This window comes from Pseudonaja textilis, chromosome 1 (assembly GCF_049901715.1).
Source record: "Pseudonaja textilis isolate UNSWEBS1 chromosome 1, rPseTex1.2, whole genome shotgun sequence".
In the NCBI taxonomy this organism is placed as follows: domain Eukaryota; kingdom Metazoa; phylum Chordata; class Lepidosauria; order Squamata; family Elapidae; genus Pseudonaja; species Pseudonaja textilis.
This window is the reverse complement of record NC_141990.1, coordinates 161,664,705-161,681,167: the sequence shown is the minus strand read 5'-3', so window position 1 is coordinate 161,681,167 and position 16,463 is coordinate 161,664,705. Positions and strand designations below refer to the sequence as shown.

Below are 16,463 nucleotides of genomic sequence, written 5' to 3'. Positions count from 1 at the left end.
AAAGGTCTTTGATGTATAGTCTTGGGGATTTTTTATCTCAAAACCTTTGCAAAACCTTTGCAAAACCTTTTAACAGGGAGGTGTATACTTTCTATATCCACTGTAATTGCAGGGGAAATATTTGAAGCAAGGTAAGCCTAAATATGGATTTCCTTCATTTTGATATTATTATTATTATTATTATTATTATTATTATTATTATTATTATTATTATTATTATTATTATTATTATTATTTTCTTTTCTGCAGCTTTTACAAATAAAATTATCTCTTCAAAAGTGTATCATTGAATACATCATGGATACATTTTATCTCATTTTATTTTTAATTTGGTATTAATGGGCTTGCTTTATTGAACTTTATTGAGATTACTTCAACTATGACAGTGATTGAAGTAGAATGCAGGCTGCTTTTATATGGCAATGCTATATTATGAATTATTGATAATTATTTTATATACCAAAAATTAAATGTTATTATGTGATGGGTTATTTAATTAAAGGTAGTATATATATAAGCTCTGTTGTTTCTACATGAAATGTGTAACAGCTGAGTTTTCAGTTGATCCTTAAAATAATTCATATATCTAGAAAGAGAAAAGAAAAAATCTTATTATTCTAAATATACCAAATGTTTTATCCCAGATAAATTTAATCACAGATTAAAAATTTAAATGTTTATCGGAAAAGACAAGTTATTAAAATGTTTTTAATGAAACACAGATAATAAAGTATAATCTAGTGTAGGTACAATTAGAATGTTATTATGTGACCTCTTTGGTACTATGACAAAAGCTTGACTCCATTTGGAAGATAATGGAGAAGTATAATTTTAGCAATAGGAGTATAATTTTGATCTTTATTCACATTGCAAATTTATCCTCTGTGATAATCTCAGGTTGAAAATTGCAGGTAAATCTCTTTTGGTTGTGGAACTTATGGGATATTAATGGGAATATTAATGCTAGCTCATCTTTCTGATCAATTATGTTGTTAAATCTTTTGAGCTTTGAAAGTGGCATTTAAATTGCCTAAAACTGCAATTTATTCAAATAATCTTAATCAAAATTATTTGCAATATCTCTCTAATGAAGTGTTGGGATATCCCATATTAATAGATCAAGTAAATTAAAAGAATATTCATCTTTGATCTTAAGATGATACTAATTTAACAAAAGATATTTTCAGAATATGAATTAAAGATGTAAAAGTACATTTGAAATATTTATCCAAATTAAATTTTATCACAATATAAATAATTATGGATTTACTGAACTTCTGAGAACAACTATAACAATTTCACTGATTTTGGAAAGATAGCGCTTCCCCAGATTTACATTCTGAAATCATTGACAGTTCTGCTCTATGAAGTCACTTGATTGATGTAATAAAAAATCTGATAATAATTCTATATGTCAAACTATGTATAACAAAGGGTTTAAATATTGGGCTGAAACATTGTTATAGTAAATTTTTAAAAGAGTAAAAAGGAAACAAAAATGTATCTACTTTTTCTCCTTGTATATTAACACTATAAATTAATAATAAAAAGCATAAAATTAAGTTGTGTTCAACAACACTGCACTTGAAAACAAGAAGAACAAAGAAGCTTCGGGATTAAAAACCTTTTATCCATATTCAACAATTACTCCTGTCCTAGATTCAGTAAGCACATATGCTGGTAAAAAATTCTATAAGTATACATTCAAACTGCTCCAGTTTCAGACACTGATACATTTGTTTTGAATCTCCTGGTCCTGCAGTCTACATATGAAGTATATATCAATCTCTCCGCTACCTACCCACACAACTAACAAACACTGTTGTAGCTTAGGTAGCTTTAACAGCCAACTCCATATGCAAAAGTCAGAAATTTCCCAGAGGACAAAAGTAAAAACATAATAGCTGAAAATTTAACAATTACTTTCTGAAAATATTTCATATTTATGTTTACTAGGATATCCCTCCAAACAACTATATGATCAAAACCGTTTTGGAGGTTTGGAAATTACTTTGGTTTGAATGTAAGCAGTAATAAGCTGTTGAAATGAAAGCTCAGTAGAGATAATCTGTGATTTACAACAGTTAATTTAGTGACCATTCAAAGTTAATGACACTGAAAAATGGAACTTAACGACTGTTTTCATACTTATGAACACTGCAGCATTCCTCATGGTCATGTGATCAAAATTCAGATGCTTTCAGTAACTGGACATCTGAACTGTCCAGTTAATGAAAATGTCTTAAAAAAATCTCATTTTTTTAAACCTACACTATAAGAAATCAAATGAGGAATAACTTGACAAAGCTATAAATAAGTCACCTTTTGCAAACTTCTTACAAGGAAAGTCAATGGAGAAGCCAGATTCACTTAACAATCATGTTACTAACTTAACAATTGTGGCAAGAGAAGTTGTAAAATGGGGCAAAATTCATTCAACAAATGTTTCACTTAGTGACACAAATTTTGGTCTCAATTGAGGTGTAAGTGATGTAAAATCTCCATGCCCTGGGGATAAGGATTGTTTGGCTCAGGATTTGATGGTCATTAAAACCTGGGTTGTCCCAGGTCATCTCAGGCCATATATCTGATTTAGCTTTTATTTTTATCAGTTGAAATGTATTTTGAGGATATCCTTTAATATAGACTCCCCCTTATTGGTCATTATTATATATGTTGGTACCCCGGACCTCCAAAAAATGCAGGAGAAATAAAATTTTAAAATAGTAAAAAAAAAAAAGAATTAGAGTAGAAACACCTAAAACAACAAAGAGATACATTACCTAGTGACACAGCAACACTCAGTTGGGAAGTGAAAAATCACATTAACCACATTTGCATCACTGTGACTTCTTTTCCAACAGAACTATTCATATTCATTATATTATAGCTGATCAGAATCCAGGGAGTGAAACCTTGGGGTCATCTGTTATTAGATGAGTAGGGATGTCTATGAAATGAGCTCTGACAAATGTGATTTTGCATCTTTGGCTTTTTCAAGTTGTTTGGAAAGAGATAAGAAGCTGCATTCAAGATGTATAAGGGACAGTGACTTCTTCAAGAGGCTATCTTTCAATATGGCCATTTGGGACAACTTCCACCTTTTTTCTACATTCTTGTTTGAGAGAGATTAGGAAGAATGTCAGCTACAGAAGACTGGATAGGAAAGTAGATTTTTAACAAGAAATGATCTGCCAAATTTATCTTGTGTTCACATTGAACAGTTTCTTCAGATTGTTAATTTGCTTTATCTAAATGAAGTTTTCCTATATGGAATATATGCATCTTAATATGAAAGGAGTCCTTGGCAAGACTTGTTATTTGCTATTAAAAACTGCTGCTATTGCTGAAGATGATCAAACATAGAGCAGGTATTCATATGTCTTTAAGCATATCCTCATTTACTCAATTTTCATTATATCGTTTAACCAATAGAATATTTTCTCCTACTCATATTTAATTGTACATTTCTTAGATCTAAGGATTTCTTTCCCATCATGTCTTAATTTATTTCAAAGAAAAGAGCTAGCATAAAACGGAAATAAGCAATGGGTCCATGATTTGATTTTTATAAAGTGCATTTTTATAAAGTGAATTTTTTTAACCTTGACAGGAAGTAGGATAGTGTATGCTTCAAAAATGATTGAGAAGAAGTGCTTTGAGTTCGAATGAGCATAGCACCTTCCTGCTGTTCATTAAAGCAGAATTAGTTTGATCTTTTTCAAGCTCACATGGAAAAAAAGTTGTGATCTTATCTGTGAGAGGTTTGGACAGATGCTCAAATAATCACCAAAATGCCTCATATCAAATACCTCTAAAACATATACAACTTTATTATGACATAAGATTTTTATAGTTAAAAGCATGATTTAGCATTTCATATAGGAAAATGTTCCCAGTCAAGATCACAGCTCTTGCTCATGGAGGCATGCTTCCAGGGCCATGTATAATGGATTTGGTTATAAAGGTGGATTATCTTACTTTTCCGCTATTTCTTCTGCTTTTAATTGCTTTGTTTAATGTTGTTAATTGTAAAGAGTTACAAGTAATATGAGACAGTCCATTTTTGTACTTTGTGGGACAACTATGTAATATGTTTGCTCTGACAGTGAGAAAGTTATACAATTCCTCCTGAAAGTCCCTATCTAGAGCCCCAGAGGATAATCCCATCCCTCAGTAAAATTTTGAACATATTAAGTTATTATTAGATACATCCAAGGTTTTTAAAAACTAGTTGCTGAATGTGTCCTGAGTTGTCCATATTTAAATGATCATTTCAGTCTCACCAAATTTATTTTTCTCTCATTTGACCTGTTCAGTTAGAAAGAATCTACACAAATTTTTCTCATTACTTAATCAACAGGACAAGAAATCAAATGAGGAATAATTTAGCAAAGCTATAAATAAATACTATGTGGTTAGATCCTCTCAGTAATAATCTCAGTAACTGTTAGGATAGACATTTTTCAGCAATATTACTAGAAAACTTAAAGATGTTTTTTTATTAAATTGTTTCTAAATGTCAGCATTCCTCCAAACCATCAGCCTCAGTAATAATTAAAGTTCAGAAATATAAATACTTGAAAATACTGGATTTTTTAACAAAGCCTACCATCCACTGTTCGATGTCAGAAAACTTTGTACACAGACCGTAGTATTTCTATGAACAGAAGAGGAAGGAAAGATGAGAAGTACTGAAAATACACACAGAAACACACACACACACACACACGATATAGACATATCAGCTCCAGAGATTTTGCACTGATTAAAAAATATTTTGTTTTGCTTAATCAAATTTAATAGAATGTTAATGTACCAAAATTTAAAAGGAAATGGCAGACCTTGAAATCAGAGCTTGTTTCTTTTCAAATCAAATTCTTTTTGTACCCAGTGTGATATTAATTCAAATATACAGGGAGAAAAATCACGCCATGAACAATATGTAATAAATCAACTCCTGAAACTACCATGTTTCCCCGAAAGTATGACCTACCCCCCAAATAAGCCCTACTCTAATTTTCACACCTGCATCTAAAATAAGCCCTACCCCCCAAAATAAGCCCTAGTTAAGCCCCACCCAACTGGTTGTACAAGATGGGGTGAGGTTCAGGCTTAAAAATCAAGCTGGGGTGGGGGTAGCCGCCTCATGCACCCTGCACCCACTTACCCAAGGAATGGTGCAGCCAGGCTTCTCAAACCCCAACAACTGTCACTCTGCTGCCCAACTTCTTCTGAAGCCACTCATGGCAGGATGCAAGTGGCCGGTTCTTCCTGCTTTAGCTTTTCCCTCAGCTGGGAATGGGCTGGTTCATGGTGGATGAATTCGCTTGTGAAGTATTCCTAAAAACCAGGAGGCGAGGGTCGCTTGGTATTAGGCTGAGAAAGTGGGGTTAATACGCAAGGTGTGGGTATGGGTATGAGTTGAGCTTGACATTTCACTTTCCTGCTTTTTGTGAACTTTTGGCTAGACACAAGGAAAGCAGAAGCAGCAGAGACCCTGGCTTGCTTCTCTCCCTCAAACTCTGCCAGAAATGGGTCTTCGCAAGGCTTGTCGCACCGGTGCAGCCTCTTGTGGCAGGACGCTTCAAAGCTTGTTGTGCTATTACATGTGCAAGTGGTAGCACTGTCATGAGGTTCATCACACTGGTGCAGCCTCTCATGGCAGGATGCCACAAGGTTTGTGACATTGCACAAACCTGCAGCAGTACTGCCATGAGGTTTGTCACACCGGCAGAGCCGTTCACGGCAGCACCGCCACTCACATGCAACTCAACAAACCTTGCAGCACCTTGCCGCAAGCAGCTGCGCTGGTTGATGAACCTCGCAGCAATGCTGCTGCTTGCACGTGCAAAACCACAGCAAGCCTTGCAGCATCCTGTGATGAACCTCATGGCAGTGCTCTTGCTTGCAAGTGCAACAGCACAACAAGCCTTGCAGTGTCCTGCTGCAAGAGGCTGCGCCGGCCTGATGAGCCTTGCAAAAACTCATTTCTGGCAGAGTTTAGGGGAGAGAAACAAGCCAGGATCTCTGTTGCTTCTGCTTTCCTTGTGTGCAGCCAAAAGTTCGCACAAGGCAGGAAGGTAAAATGTCAAGCTCGACCTGTACCCACGCCTCATGTATTAACCCCACTTTCTCATCCTACAACCCAAGCAATCCCTCCCTCCTGCTGAGGCTTTAAGGGATGCCTCGCAAACAAATTCACTCACCATTTCACCATGAACCAGCCCACTCCTGACTGAGGGCAAAGCTAAAGCAGGAAGAAGCTGCAGCTATGGTTCCAATCATGCCTGCTCGCTGGCCCCAAGCATGCTCAGAGAGTGCTAGCAATGACTTTTGCAGCAGCAGACGTGGAACTGAAGCGCCATTTTCAGCTACTCTGGAATGTTGAGCTTCCCTGAAATGTAGGGCAAAAAAAATAAGACAACCCTGCCGCTTATTTCGGAGGTCAAAAGAAAATAAGACCGGGTCTTATTTTCAGGGAAACATGGTACTGCAAGATTAAAGAGTCTACAAACTAACAAAGGAAGGCTATACCAATATGGTCACAATCTGAAAAATAAGAAATAAGAATAAAAGAAAGAATAATAGAAAATTAATCACAGGTGATCCTTCAAGTTCAAAGGATATGTAGTTATTTTGAATAGGTTTAAGGATATAGAGAGAGGTACAAATAGAGAGAGAAATGTTATTAACCGTGCCCTACAAAAAGTAAAATTTAAAATGGAATTTAGTTTAATCAACTATCTAAATATGTAAATTTGAACAAAATAACAATGAGAGAATGCAGATACTTGAAAGATTAGAATGGAAAACATATTCTGAATAATGTGTTATGTGTACGTCTATGTGTTTACAGGAAGTAAGAGAAACTTAGCAATGTTTTTAAAAAGAATAAACATGAAGGAAAAACCATGTTCCTTTCTTGTTCTGCCCATCTACATGAACAGGATTGGGCAGCAGCGGGGGGACAGGGGAGTCTATTCCACCTACTGCCCACAAAGCATTTCTAAAACTTAAGTATGTTGCCAACTTTTGTAATACTAATGTAGTTGTTGCATATGCTAAGTCATAATACATGCTGTTTTTTTAAAATCCCATCTGAGTATATTTCATTCCCCCCCCCCCAAATTTCTCTTAGCAAAGATGCAATCTGCTTAAAGAAGGTAAAATAGTAATGAAATGTTAAGACATTGCAATAAGGCATTAGGTGAGTTACATTTTATACCTGAGGCAACTTGTGGGGCAGCTTGAGAGTAACTGGTCCCAAGCAATCAAATGAGTTTCCATGGTTGAGGATAGTTTTGGCTCTGAGTCTCTCCATCCTAGTTTAATGTTTTAATCATTATCTCATAATAAAATTACTGAATATCTTTAAAATGTGTTCAAGTGTATAATGAACAAAAGGGTGAGAAAAATAACTGCAAAATATGTTTTTTTCCATTAATTTATCAGGAACAGTTTCCTGAGCAAAATTAACTGGGCTAGAAGATAAATAACCATAAATTGCTCATGAATGAGGTAGAAAGCAAGCTTATTGTTCTAAGAAGCATATTGTTTTGAAATAATTAGAAAGAAATATTTGAAATTTTCTTCCATGTCAGTACTCTTTTAAACCATTTAAGTGTTTTTAAAGGAAATTATTTATGATTGCAATAAAAAAAAAACAGAATCAAGGAAGATGAGAAAATGTGATCACTAGAAATGGCTTAAATTCTATTAAACATACTCTGTGATAATTTTGAACGTATTTTGTAGCAATACTCACCTAGCAGTAGCCTAGCAGCTAGCAATACATTTTATGGTTTCCCCTCCAGCCCCCAGGTTCTAATTAAAACCTACAAAAAACTATAAAACTGATCTAATTAGAGACAGAAGAATGTCAATATACACTGCAGGTAAAGGCAGTTTGAATATTTTCAAAATTCAAAAAGGGATCTCTTAAACATAGCACAAGACTGAAGCAGTCAAACAAGAAAAGGAAGACAAGTATTTCAGAAATAGCTTAATTTGCATACCAAATTGTTATTTTAAAGAAGCATTAGTACTAAATCACTCAGTGAAAACATGCAGAAGAACCCATTCAAAAATTAGTCTGTCATGATTTTTTTTATTTTTGAGATGAGACAAATAACTAATGAATTACTAATGAATATATTTCATAGAGATCTTCATATATCAGTAAGACAAAGGATGCCCAGTTACAGACTTTTTATATGCAGTTTTCAAATATTAGAAAGATCAAAATTTTCACTTATTCCATGCAACAAAAATGTAACTTTGGAAACCCTTAAAAAAACCTAGTTAGTTTTTAAAAATTAAATACTGTATATCTGCTACCTTGCCCCTAAAAACCTTTTCTCATTCTTTTTTTTCTGAAAACTTCTGTAGATCAGTTATGAAACAATGCTATGGTATGAACCTAATATCAAATAGCATTACACTGGCACTTATCATTATTAGATTTTTATTCCAATGTATCTATTATCTATATACCTATGTGGTTAACTCAAGGCAATGACTACACAATACGTTCAAGAAGGATTCACACACACCCTTCATTTTGGTCAATTTTGTTGCAGCCTGATTCTACAGCTGTTGAAATTCATTTTTTTCTCATTAATCTATACCAGGGGTGTCAAATTCAAGGCCCATGGCCCAGATCCAGACTGCAGGATGCTTAAATCTGGCCTACGCAGCTGGCCTGGAAATATCAAAGGACCAGCCCATAGTGCCTCTGCCGGCCAAAATGGCACTCGGGAGGGCCACATGTGGTCCTCCCAGGTTCTGTTATTGGCCGTGACAGCCTCCTGCAGTCCTCTGCCAGCAAAAACAGAGCTCGGGGGAGGGGGTGGTTATGACTTCTTCCCACACCACTTGCCTTTCAGTCTTCTCCATCCAGACCTTCGGCCTGGCCACTGCCGGAAGGACTCCCTCCCCAGCTTGGACAACCGGTTGTGCTCCACCAGCTAGGGCTGAGCTAGGCTTGGCCCTTTTTGGGCTGGCAGAGAGCTGCTGGAGGTCAGGGAGGCCAAAAATGGGCCTTGTGGGTCCTCATGAAGCCTTCAGAGTGCTGCAGGAGGCCATGGAAGCCAAAAATGTTTTTTGCTGGCAGAGTGCTGCTGGAGGCCATGGAGATTGGAAACAAGGTGCAGGAGAGCCTCCTGCGGTTCCCAGGGTCCAGGCAAAGTGCTGGCAAAGTGCTGCAGGAAACCATTCAGTACTAAAATGGGGCAGAAGGGGCCATGCACATCCTTGTTTTGGACAGCACAGTGCGGCAGGAGGCGTCCGTCCCACTTCCTCGCCGCTCCTCACTAGCCCACAGAGGAGAAGTACAATGTTGATCCGGCCCTCGAAAAAATCCATTGATACCTCTGATCTACACTCAGTACCCCATAATGACAAAGTGGAAACAGAATTTTAGAAATGTCTGTAAATGTATTAAAAAGAAAAAAACTGAAATATCATATTGGCATAAGTATTCAAACCGTTCACTCAGTACTTCTTTGAAACACCTTTGGCAGCTGTGGAACAGGTTTTCATTGAGGATATGCCTGTGCTTTGTTCCCTTCTACTTTTCCTCAACCCTGACCAGTCTCCCAATCCCTACTGCTGTTGTGGTTAGCTGGCAGCAGGTGCAGATGGCTGAGGAGAGTGATGACTCTGATGAGGGGCCAGGACCATTAGGGAGTGGACTGCTGCCTTCAAAGATTGTGGGGGCTGGCAGCAGTGATGAGGAGGTTCCTAAGGAGCCTGTGCCAAGTGCATGTACATGAAGGATTATTCAGAGGAAGGAATAATTACAGCAGCACAGGCAACTCGGGAGTAAGGCTGCAAGGTAATGGCCCCTCCCTCAAGAGGATAAAAGCCAGGTTTGGAAAAGTGTTCTTTGCAGACAGCAAAGAAGCTCTTAAACTCAACTGGTGGACATCTTAGTTCGTGTTTGGAGAATTTTGTAAATTAATTCTTATCTCTGGGTTTTTGGCACCCTTGACAAACAACTTGGCTAGGCTCTTTCTTGTCGGAGCTAATTAGTGGAAAGCAGCCTTCAGAACAGAATACATTATTAAACCTTAAAAGGTGGGGGCTGTTGCCTTTGTATGTGTTTGCTCTTTGGGAACCCGGTTGGTTCAGAACAACTGCTGAAAAATAATCCCACAGCATGGTGCTGCCTCCACCATGCTTCCCTGTTGCAATGACATTGGGCAGATGAGGAGCGGTGCCTGGCTTCCTCCAGACATAATGTTTAGAATTGAGGCCCAACTGTTCAATCTTAGTTTCATCAGGTCAGAGTATCTTGTTCCTTACAGTCTGAGAGTCCTTCAGGTGCATTTTTCATGTGTTTTACACTGAGGAAAAGCTTCTATCTAGCTACTCCCCCATAAAACCCAGATCAGTGGAGGGCTGCAGTAATGGCTGTCCTTCAGGAACTCTGTCCCATCTCTGGATGGGGTCTCTGGAGTTCAGTCAGAGTGACCATCAGGTTCTTGGTCACTTCTCTTACTAAGGTACTTCTCTTCTGATTACTCAGTTTGACTAGGCGACTAGCTCTTGGAAGAGTCCTGGTTATGCCAAATTTCTTCCATTTGAGAATTGTGCAGACCACTATGCTCTGAGGAACCTTCAGTGCAGCTGAAATTTTATTGTAGCCTTCTCCAGATCTGTGCATTACAATAACCCTGTCTCTGAGCCCCACAGGCAGTTCATTTGACCTCATGGCTTTTGCTCTGCTACAATAGGCATTGTCAGCTGTTAGGCCTTCTATAGAGGTGTGTGCCTTTGCAAATGATGTCCAGTCAATCTAATTTACCACAGATCAACTCCAATCAAGGTGTAGAAACATGTCAGCAATGATTAAGAGAAAGGGAGGTACCTGAGCTAAATTTCAAGTATTGTTGCAAAGGGTCTGAATACAGGTAATCCTCAACCTACAACAGTTCGTTTGGTGACCATTTGAAGTTACAACAGCACTAAAAAAAGGGGACTTAAGACCATTTTTACACTTATGACTGTTGCAGCATCCCATGGTCATGTGATTTACATTCAGATGCTTGACAACCAATTCACATGTATGTTGGTTGCAGTGTCCCAGAGTCATGTGATTCCCTTTTGCCACCTTCTGACAAGTGAAGTCATTGGGGAAACCAGATTCACTTAACAACTGTGTTACTAATTTAACAACTACAGTGATTCACTTAACAAATATGGTAAGATAATATGGCAAAATTCACTAACAAATTTCTCACTTAACAACATAAATTTTGGGCTCAATTGTGGTCGTAAGTTGAGGACTACTTGTACTTCTGCCAATGTGATATTTCAGTTTTTCCTTTTTAATAAATTTACAGATATTTCTAAAATTTTGTTTTGACTTTATTATTATTGGGTACTGCCTGTAGATTAATGGGAAAAATGAATTTCAACAACTGAAGAATCAGGCTGCAACATAACAAAATTGACAAAAGTGAGGGGGGGTCTGAACATTTTCTGAATGCACTGTATCAAATATTCCTATCTCCTATTATCTCCACAACAATAAAAATCCTATAAAGCGAGCTGGGCTGAGAGACAGTGACTGATCCAAAGTCAAACAAGTGACTTTCTTGCTTAAGTGAAACCTAGAACTCATACTCTCCTTATTTCTAGGCCAGCATCATCTCCACTACTGTATATTAAACTATCTCCCAGTCTGTCAACTAAATATTTGACACAGAATAGCTACAGATAAAACAGTTCTTAGAGGTTCATTCACAGAGAGACTTTTTCAGTTTTGATACTTTCAAATTCAGCTAACGTATCAGAAATGAATAGAATTGGTATTACTACCTGCCCAGAGAATTTGAACAAATTCTGGTGTTCTGTTTATTCTTTGGGTGTTCCTTATGTGTGTTTCTTCTTTAATCATATAGCAATAGCTTCTGCTATTTGAATATGCAATAAATATATTGCAACAAGTCTTCTCAGCTTGTGTTAAAAATGAATTTCATGTGGCTTAGAAATAAGTGAAAATATTTTAAGTATACATTTTCAAATAAAATATGCTAAATACATGATGTATTTAGCTGCTTCTAAAGAATCAACTATCAAAGCCTTGGTGTGAGAAAACAAAAGCATGCAATATTATAGTAAACTATGACAGCCCTACCTTTTGAACTTGATAGATCTATAATTGGTAGAGGAGGAAAAGAAGAAACATCAAGGCAAGATTTTTCAGGACAGGTATTATATAATGCATTTTCCTAGATGCTAGTAAATGTGGAAACAGGGATGAAATACATTTCTAAAATGCAAAAGTGAAATAAGAGATTTGCAATGCACTTAAAATGGTTTTTGGATATGATATGATGCGGTCAGAGGCTAAAATGAATACTCTTCTCTCTGGAGAGGGCATCTACAGCATAACAATAAGTATTACTTAGGTCTGTACCCTTCATAAATAACACAAAATTACCAATTCCCACCCAGTATCCATATACTCATGTTTCAAGTAACACAGTTCAGGAAACTCACATCACATTCTTACTAAATTCTAACGTAAAATTCAATAGTAAATAAAATCATGAAATTTGTACTCTAAAGCTTTACAAAGCTGATATAACCCAAAACAGACGTCTGAACACCTGAACACCTGAAAGAAAACCTATGGAGGAACAATTCATTAGAAATGCTGCTTTAAAGAGCTTCCTAATATATCAGCAGGAATTCTCTCTTTTTCCTAGATATTTGAGATTGAGGGGGTTTTTGTAATACGTTTTTATTTTATAGCATACAAAAATTCCAATTTCAATTGAACAATGTGCTGTCTGGGTACAAATCATTTTAGGAAATAATACAGTATTTACAAGTATTCACTGCATTAATATCAATTATATTAATATTAATATCAATAATAATCATACTATTTGTTTAACCAAGTTAACATATCTTCCTTGTGTCACTAATCCTTTCATATATTTCCCTGTTTCTAGCTCCTGTTTTTGTCAGCTAACCATTTATAAAATAAGTCCCAAGTCAAATAATATTTAGTTTCTTCCTTTCCCTTAATTGTATTAGCTTATCCATTTCTACACATTCTAATATTTTTGTAATCATATCTTCATCTGTTGGGGTCTTTTTGCTTTTCCACTGTTGTGCAAATACTATTCTCGCTGCAATCAATACATGTAAAATCAGATATACATTCCCTTTGTTATACCTTTCTGGTAAAATGATCAATAAAAATGTCTCAAATGGACGTTTGATAATACTATTTTAAAGGAAAAAGACTTCACACAGTGGATGGAGAAAAAAATGGCTTTTTTCTTCAGAGAAAACAAAAAAGAAGATACATCAATCCAGAACGTATGGGATACAATGAAGGCATATGCCAGAGGCTTGATAATAGACTATACAAGGAAAAGAAATACCATGAAAAGATAAGCCTCTAAGGCATTAGAGGATGAGTAAAAGGACTTGAAAAAGAGTTACAGAAAATGCCACAGAAAAAGGACATTAAGTTAAAAATGGATATAACCAAACATAAAATGGGTCTAATAGAAAAAGAAGAACTAGCACAGAAAATTAGAGGTGCTAAACAGAACTATTTTGAAGATGCAAATAAACCAGGTAGATGGTTAGCATATAAATTGAGAAAGGAGAAAGAATCAAGGAAAATATTGCAATTAATAGATGACCAAGGCCCAGTTTGCTATGGTAGTAAAGAGAAGAAGGAAATCATACGAGACTATTATGGGAAATTATAAACACAAGAGAATATTGATGAGGAAAGAGTTAAACAGTATTTACAGAATGCTAATCTATCCCAGATACCTAAAGAGATTGAAATAATGTTAGAAAGCAATATAACGATGATGGAGTTAACTGAAGCACTCAAGAAGCAAAATAATGGAAAGGCACCAGGCCCAGATGGACTTCCGGCAGAATTTTACAAAACATTACAAGAATCGTTGAACCTTCCATTGCTAAAAATTATGAATGAAGTTATGTTATGAATGAAGTTATGAATGAAGTTATGGCAGAAAAACTTAAAAAATATTTAAACAATTTTATCCAACCTGATCAAAATGGATTTCTGCCAGAGACAAATTAAAGATAATATGAGAGTAATCTTGGACACTTTGGAATACTACGAGGCACACTCTGAAAAACAAAGGGCTTTGATATTTTTAGATGCACAGAAGGCATTTGATAATGTGAATTGGCGATTCATGTTATTACTGCTGGAACAGATGGGCTTTGCTAAAAAAAATTATTCAAGCAATAGAAGCTATATATCATAAGCAAACAGCAAAGGTAATGATAGAGGGAGAACTGACAGACTCTATCGATATAAGAAAAGGAACAAGACAAGGGTGCCCACTATCACCTCTGTTGTTTGTGTTAACCTTGGAAGTGCTAAATAGAAATATAAGAGATGAAAAGAATATAAAAGGGATGAAAATTAAAAAGGAAGAATTTAAATTGCAAGCATTTGCAGATGATCTGGTTTTCATTTTAGAAGACCCTCTAGAAACAGCACCAAAATTGACAGAAAAAATAGAGACATATGGAAAGGTGGCTGGTTTGAAAATAAATAAAAATAAGACAAAGATCCTAACAAAGAATATGTTATCAAGACAAAAGGAAGAACTGGCAGATCTATTGAAAATCCAGGTCACGAATAAGATCAAGTACTTGGGGATATATTTGACAGCAAGATGCAGTACACTAAAAGAGAATAATTATATCAAACTTAAGCAGCAGACAGCGCTAGATTTGGCGAAATGGGAAAATTTCCAACTGTCATTAATAGGAAGAATATCAACAATCAAGATGAATATATTACCCAGAATTTTATATTTGTTCCAAACAATTCCAATTAGGCTTGGAAAAGATTACTTTGAAGATTTAAATAAAATTGTGTTGAAATATATATGGCAAGGTAAGAAAGCGAGAATAAAGTTAAAACTTTTGCAAGATGCTAGAATAAGAGGAGGATTTAGTTTGCCTAATTGGGAGTTGTATTACCAAGCTACAAATTTGATGTGGATTAAGGAATGGATAACATTAAGAAATACTAGATTGTTGACATTAGAAGGAGATGATCTGTTGTTGGGGTGGCATGCTTTTTTATGGTACAAAGGAACTAAAACACAGGGGGATTTTAGAAGACATTATATACGGGAGTCTCTGTGGTTAAACTGGGAGAAGATTAAAAGACAATGTTATTTGAAAATTCCAGTCTGGCTAAAGACTATTGAAGCATTTTCTTATCCTATAATATACAAAAAGGAACAAACAGTTAGATATGGTGAAATATTGAATGAAAAGGGTGAACTTAAATCTATGCAAAAACTAGAGGAACAAGGTATAAAGATGAATTAGTTTTCATATGTGCAAATACATTCAAGGTATGATAAAGATTCTAAAACAGAAGGTTTCTATGATAAACTGACTGACTTAAATATGATTTTGACAGGTACTGATGAAGAGGTGATTTAAAAATTATATGGATATTTATTAGAAATTAAACTAGAAGAACAAGTTAAAGAAACTATGATTGCTTGGGGGAAGAATTTTGGATATGGGATTGATCTAGAGAAATGGCAAAAACTGTGGTCTCAAAATTATAAAATGACAATGTCAACAGCATATAAAGAAAATTTGTATAAGATGTTTTACAGGTGGCATTTTCCCCGACAAGAATAGTAAGAATATTCAAGAATAAATCCGAAAAATGTTGGAAATGTCATCAGACACCTGGCTCATATTACCATATGTGGCGGACTTGTGCGGATGCTAAAAAATATTGGACTAAAATCCATACGTGGTTGGAAAAAATGACAAAAAAGCATATAGATTTGAAACCAGAGATATTTTTATTGGGAATTTTACTTGAAATATATAGTAAAGACTTGAAATACCTGATTGTAAATGTATTAACAGCGGCTAGGATTGTATTTGCTAAAAACTGGAAAAATGAGAAAACACCATCACAGGAGGAAATCATTAAGAAAATATTGGAATGTGCTGAAGTGAGTAGATTGACATTTGAAATTAGAGAACAAGAGGATAAACAATTTTATAAAATTTGGGATCTATTCTATCAATGGTTAGACAATAAAATACAGTAATGAAATATGTAGATTCTTAGAAAATAATAAATATATAAAGATGTATTCTTTTTTATTATATCTACAAAATGATTTTAGGATAGATTTGAGATGATGATATGAACCGTCATAAAACAAATTAAGTAAAATATGATTATTTCGTAAAACATGAATGAATAAAAGTATAGTCAAATGATTAATAATGATATTAATGTATGTAATATTTGATTGAAAATACGAGAGTATATACAATGTAATTGTAATTGAAGACTACGAAATGGAAGCACAAAACAATTTGTAAACCAACCGGCACACTGTATGTATATATATGGAAGATGGCTTGATGTTTTTATGTTTTGTTTGTTTATATTT

At 35.4% G+C, this 16,463-nt stretch overlaps 1 protein-coding gene across 38 annotated transcripts in view; it reads right to left on the bottom strand.

The window, feature by feature from the left end:
• Positions 1–16,463, bottom strand: part of LRRFIP1 (LRR binding FLII interacting protein 1) — a 93,582-nt gene that overhangs the window by 56,312 nt on the left and 20,807 nt on the right. For 16 of the 38 annotated variants that reach the window (XM_026707816.2, XM_087919604.1, XM_087919606.1 and 13 more), the window contains exons 3-4: positions 12,146–12,163; positions 4,613–4,660 (exon numbers count right to left, since the gene is read on the bottom strand). The exons of 20 other annotated variants lie outside the window; for them this stretch is intronic. In XM_026707816.2, the coding sequence (XP_026563601.2) occupies positions 4,613–4,660; positions 12,146–12,163 (66 nt within the window). The remainder of the gene's footprint in view (positions 1–4,612; positions 4,661–12,145; positions 12,164–16,463) is intronic. 2 more of the 38 variants (XM_087919584.1, XM_087919596.1) reach the window with 1 other exon arrangement.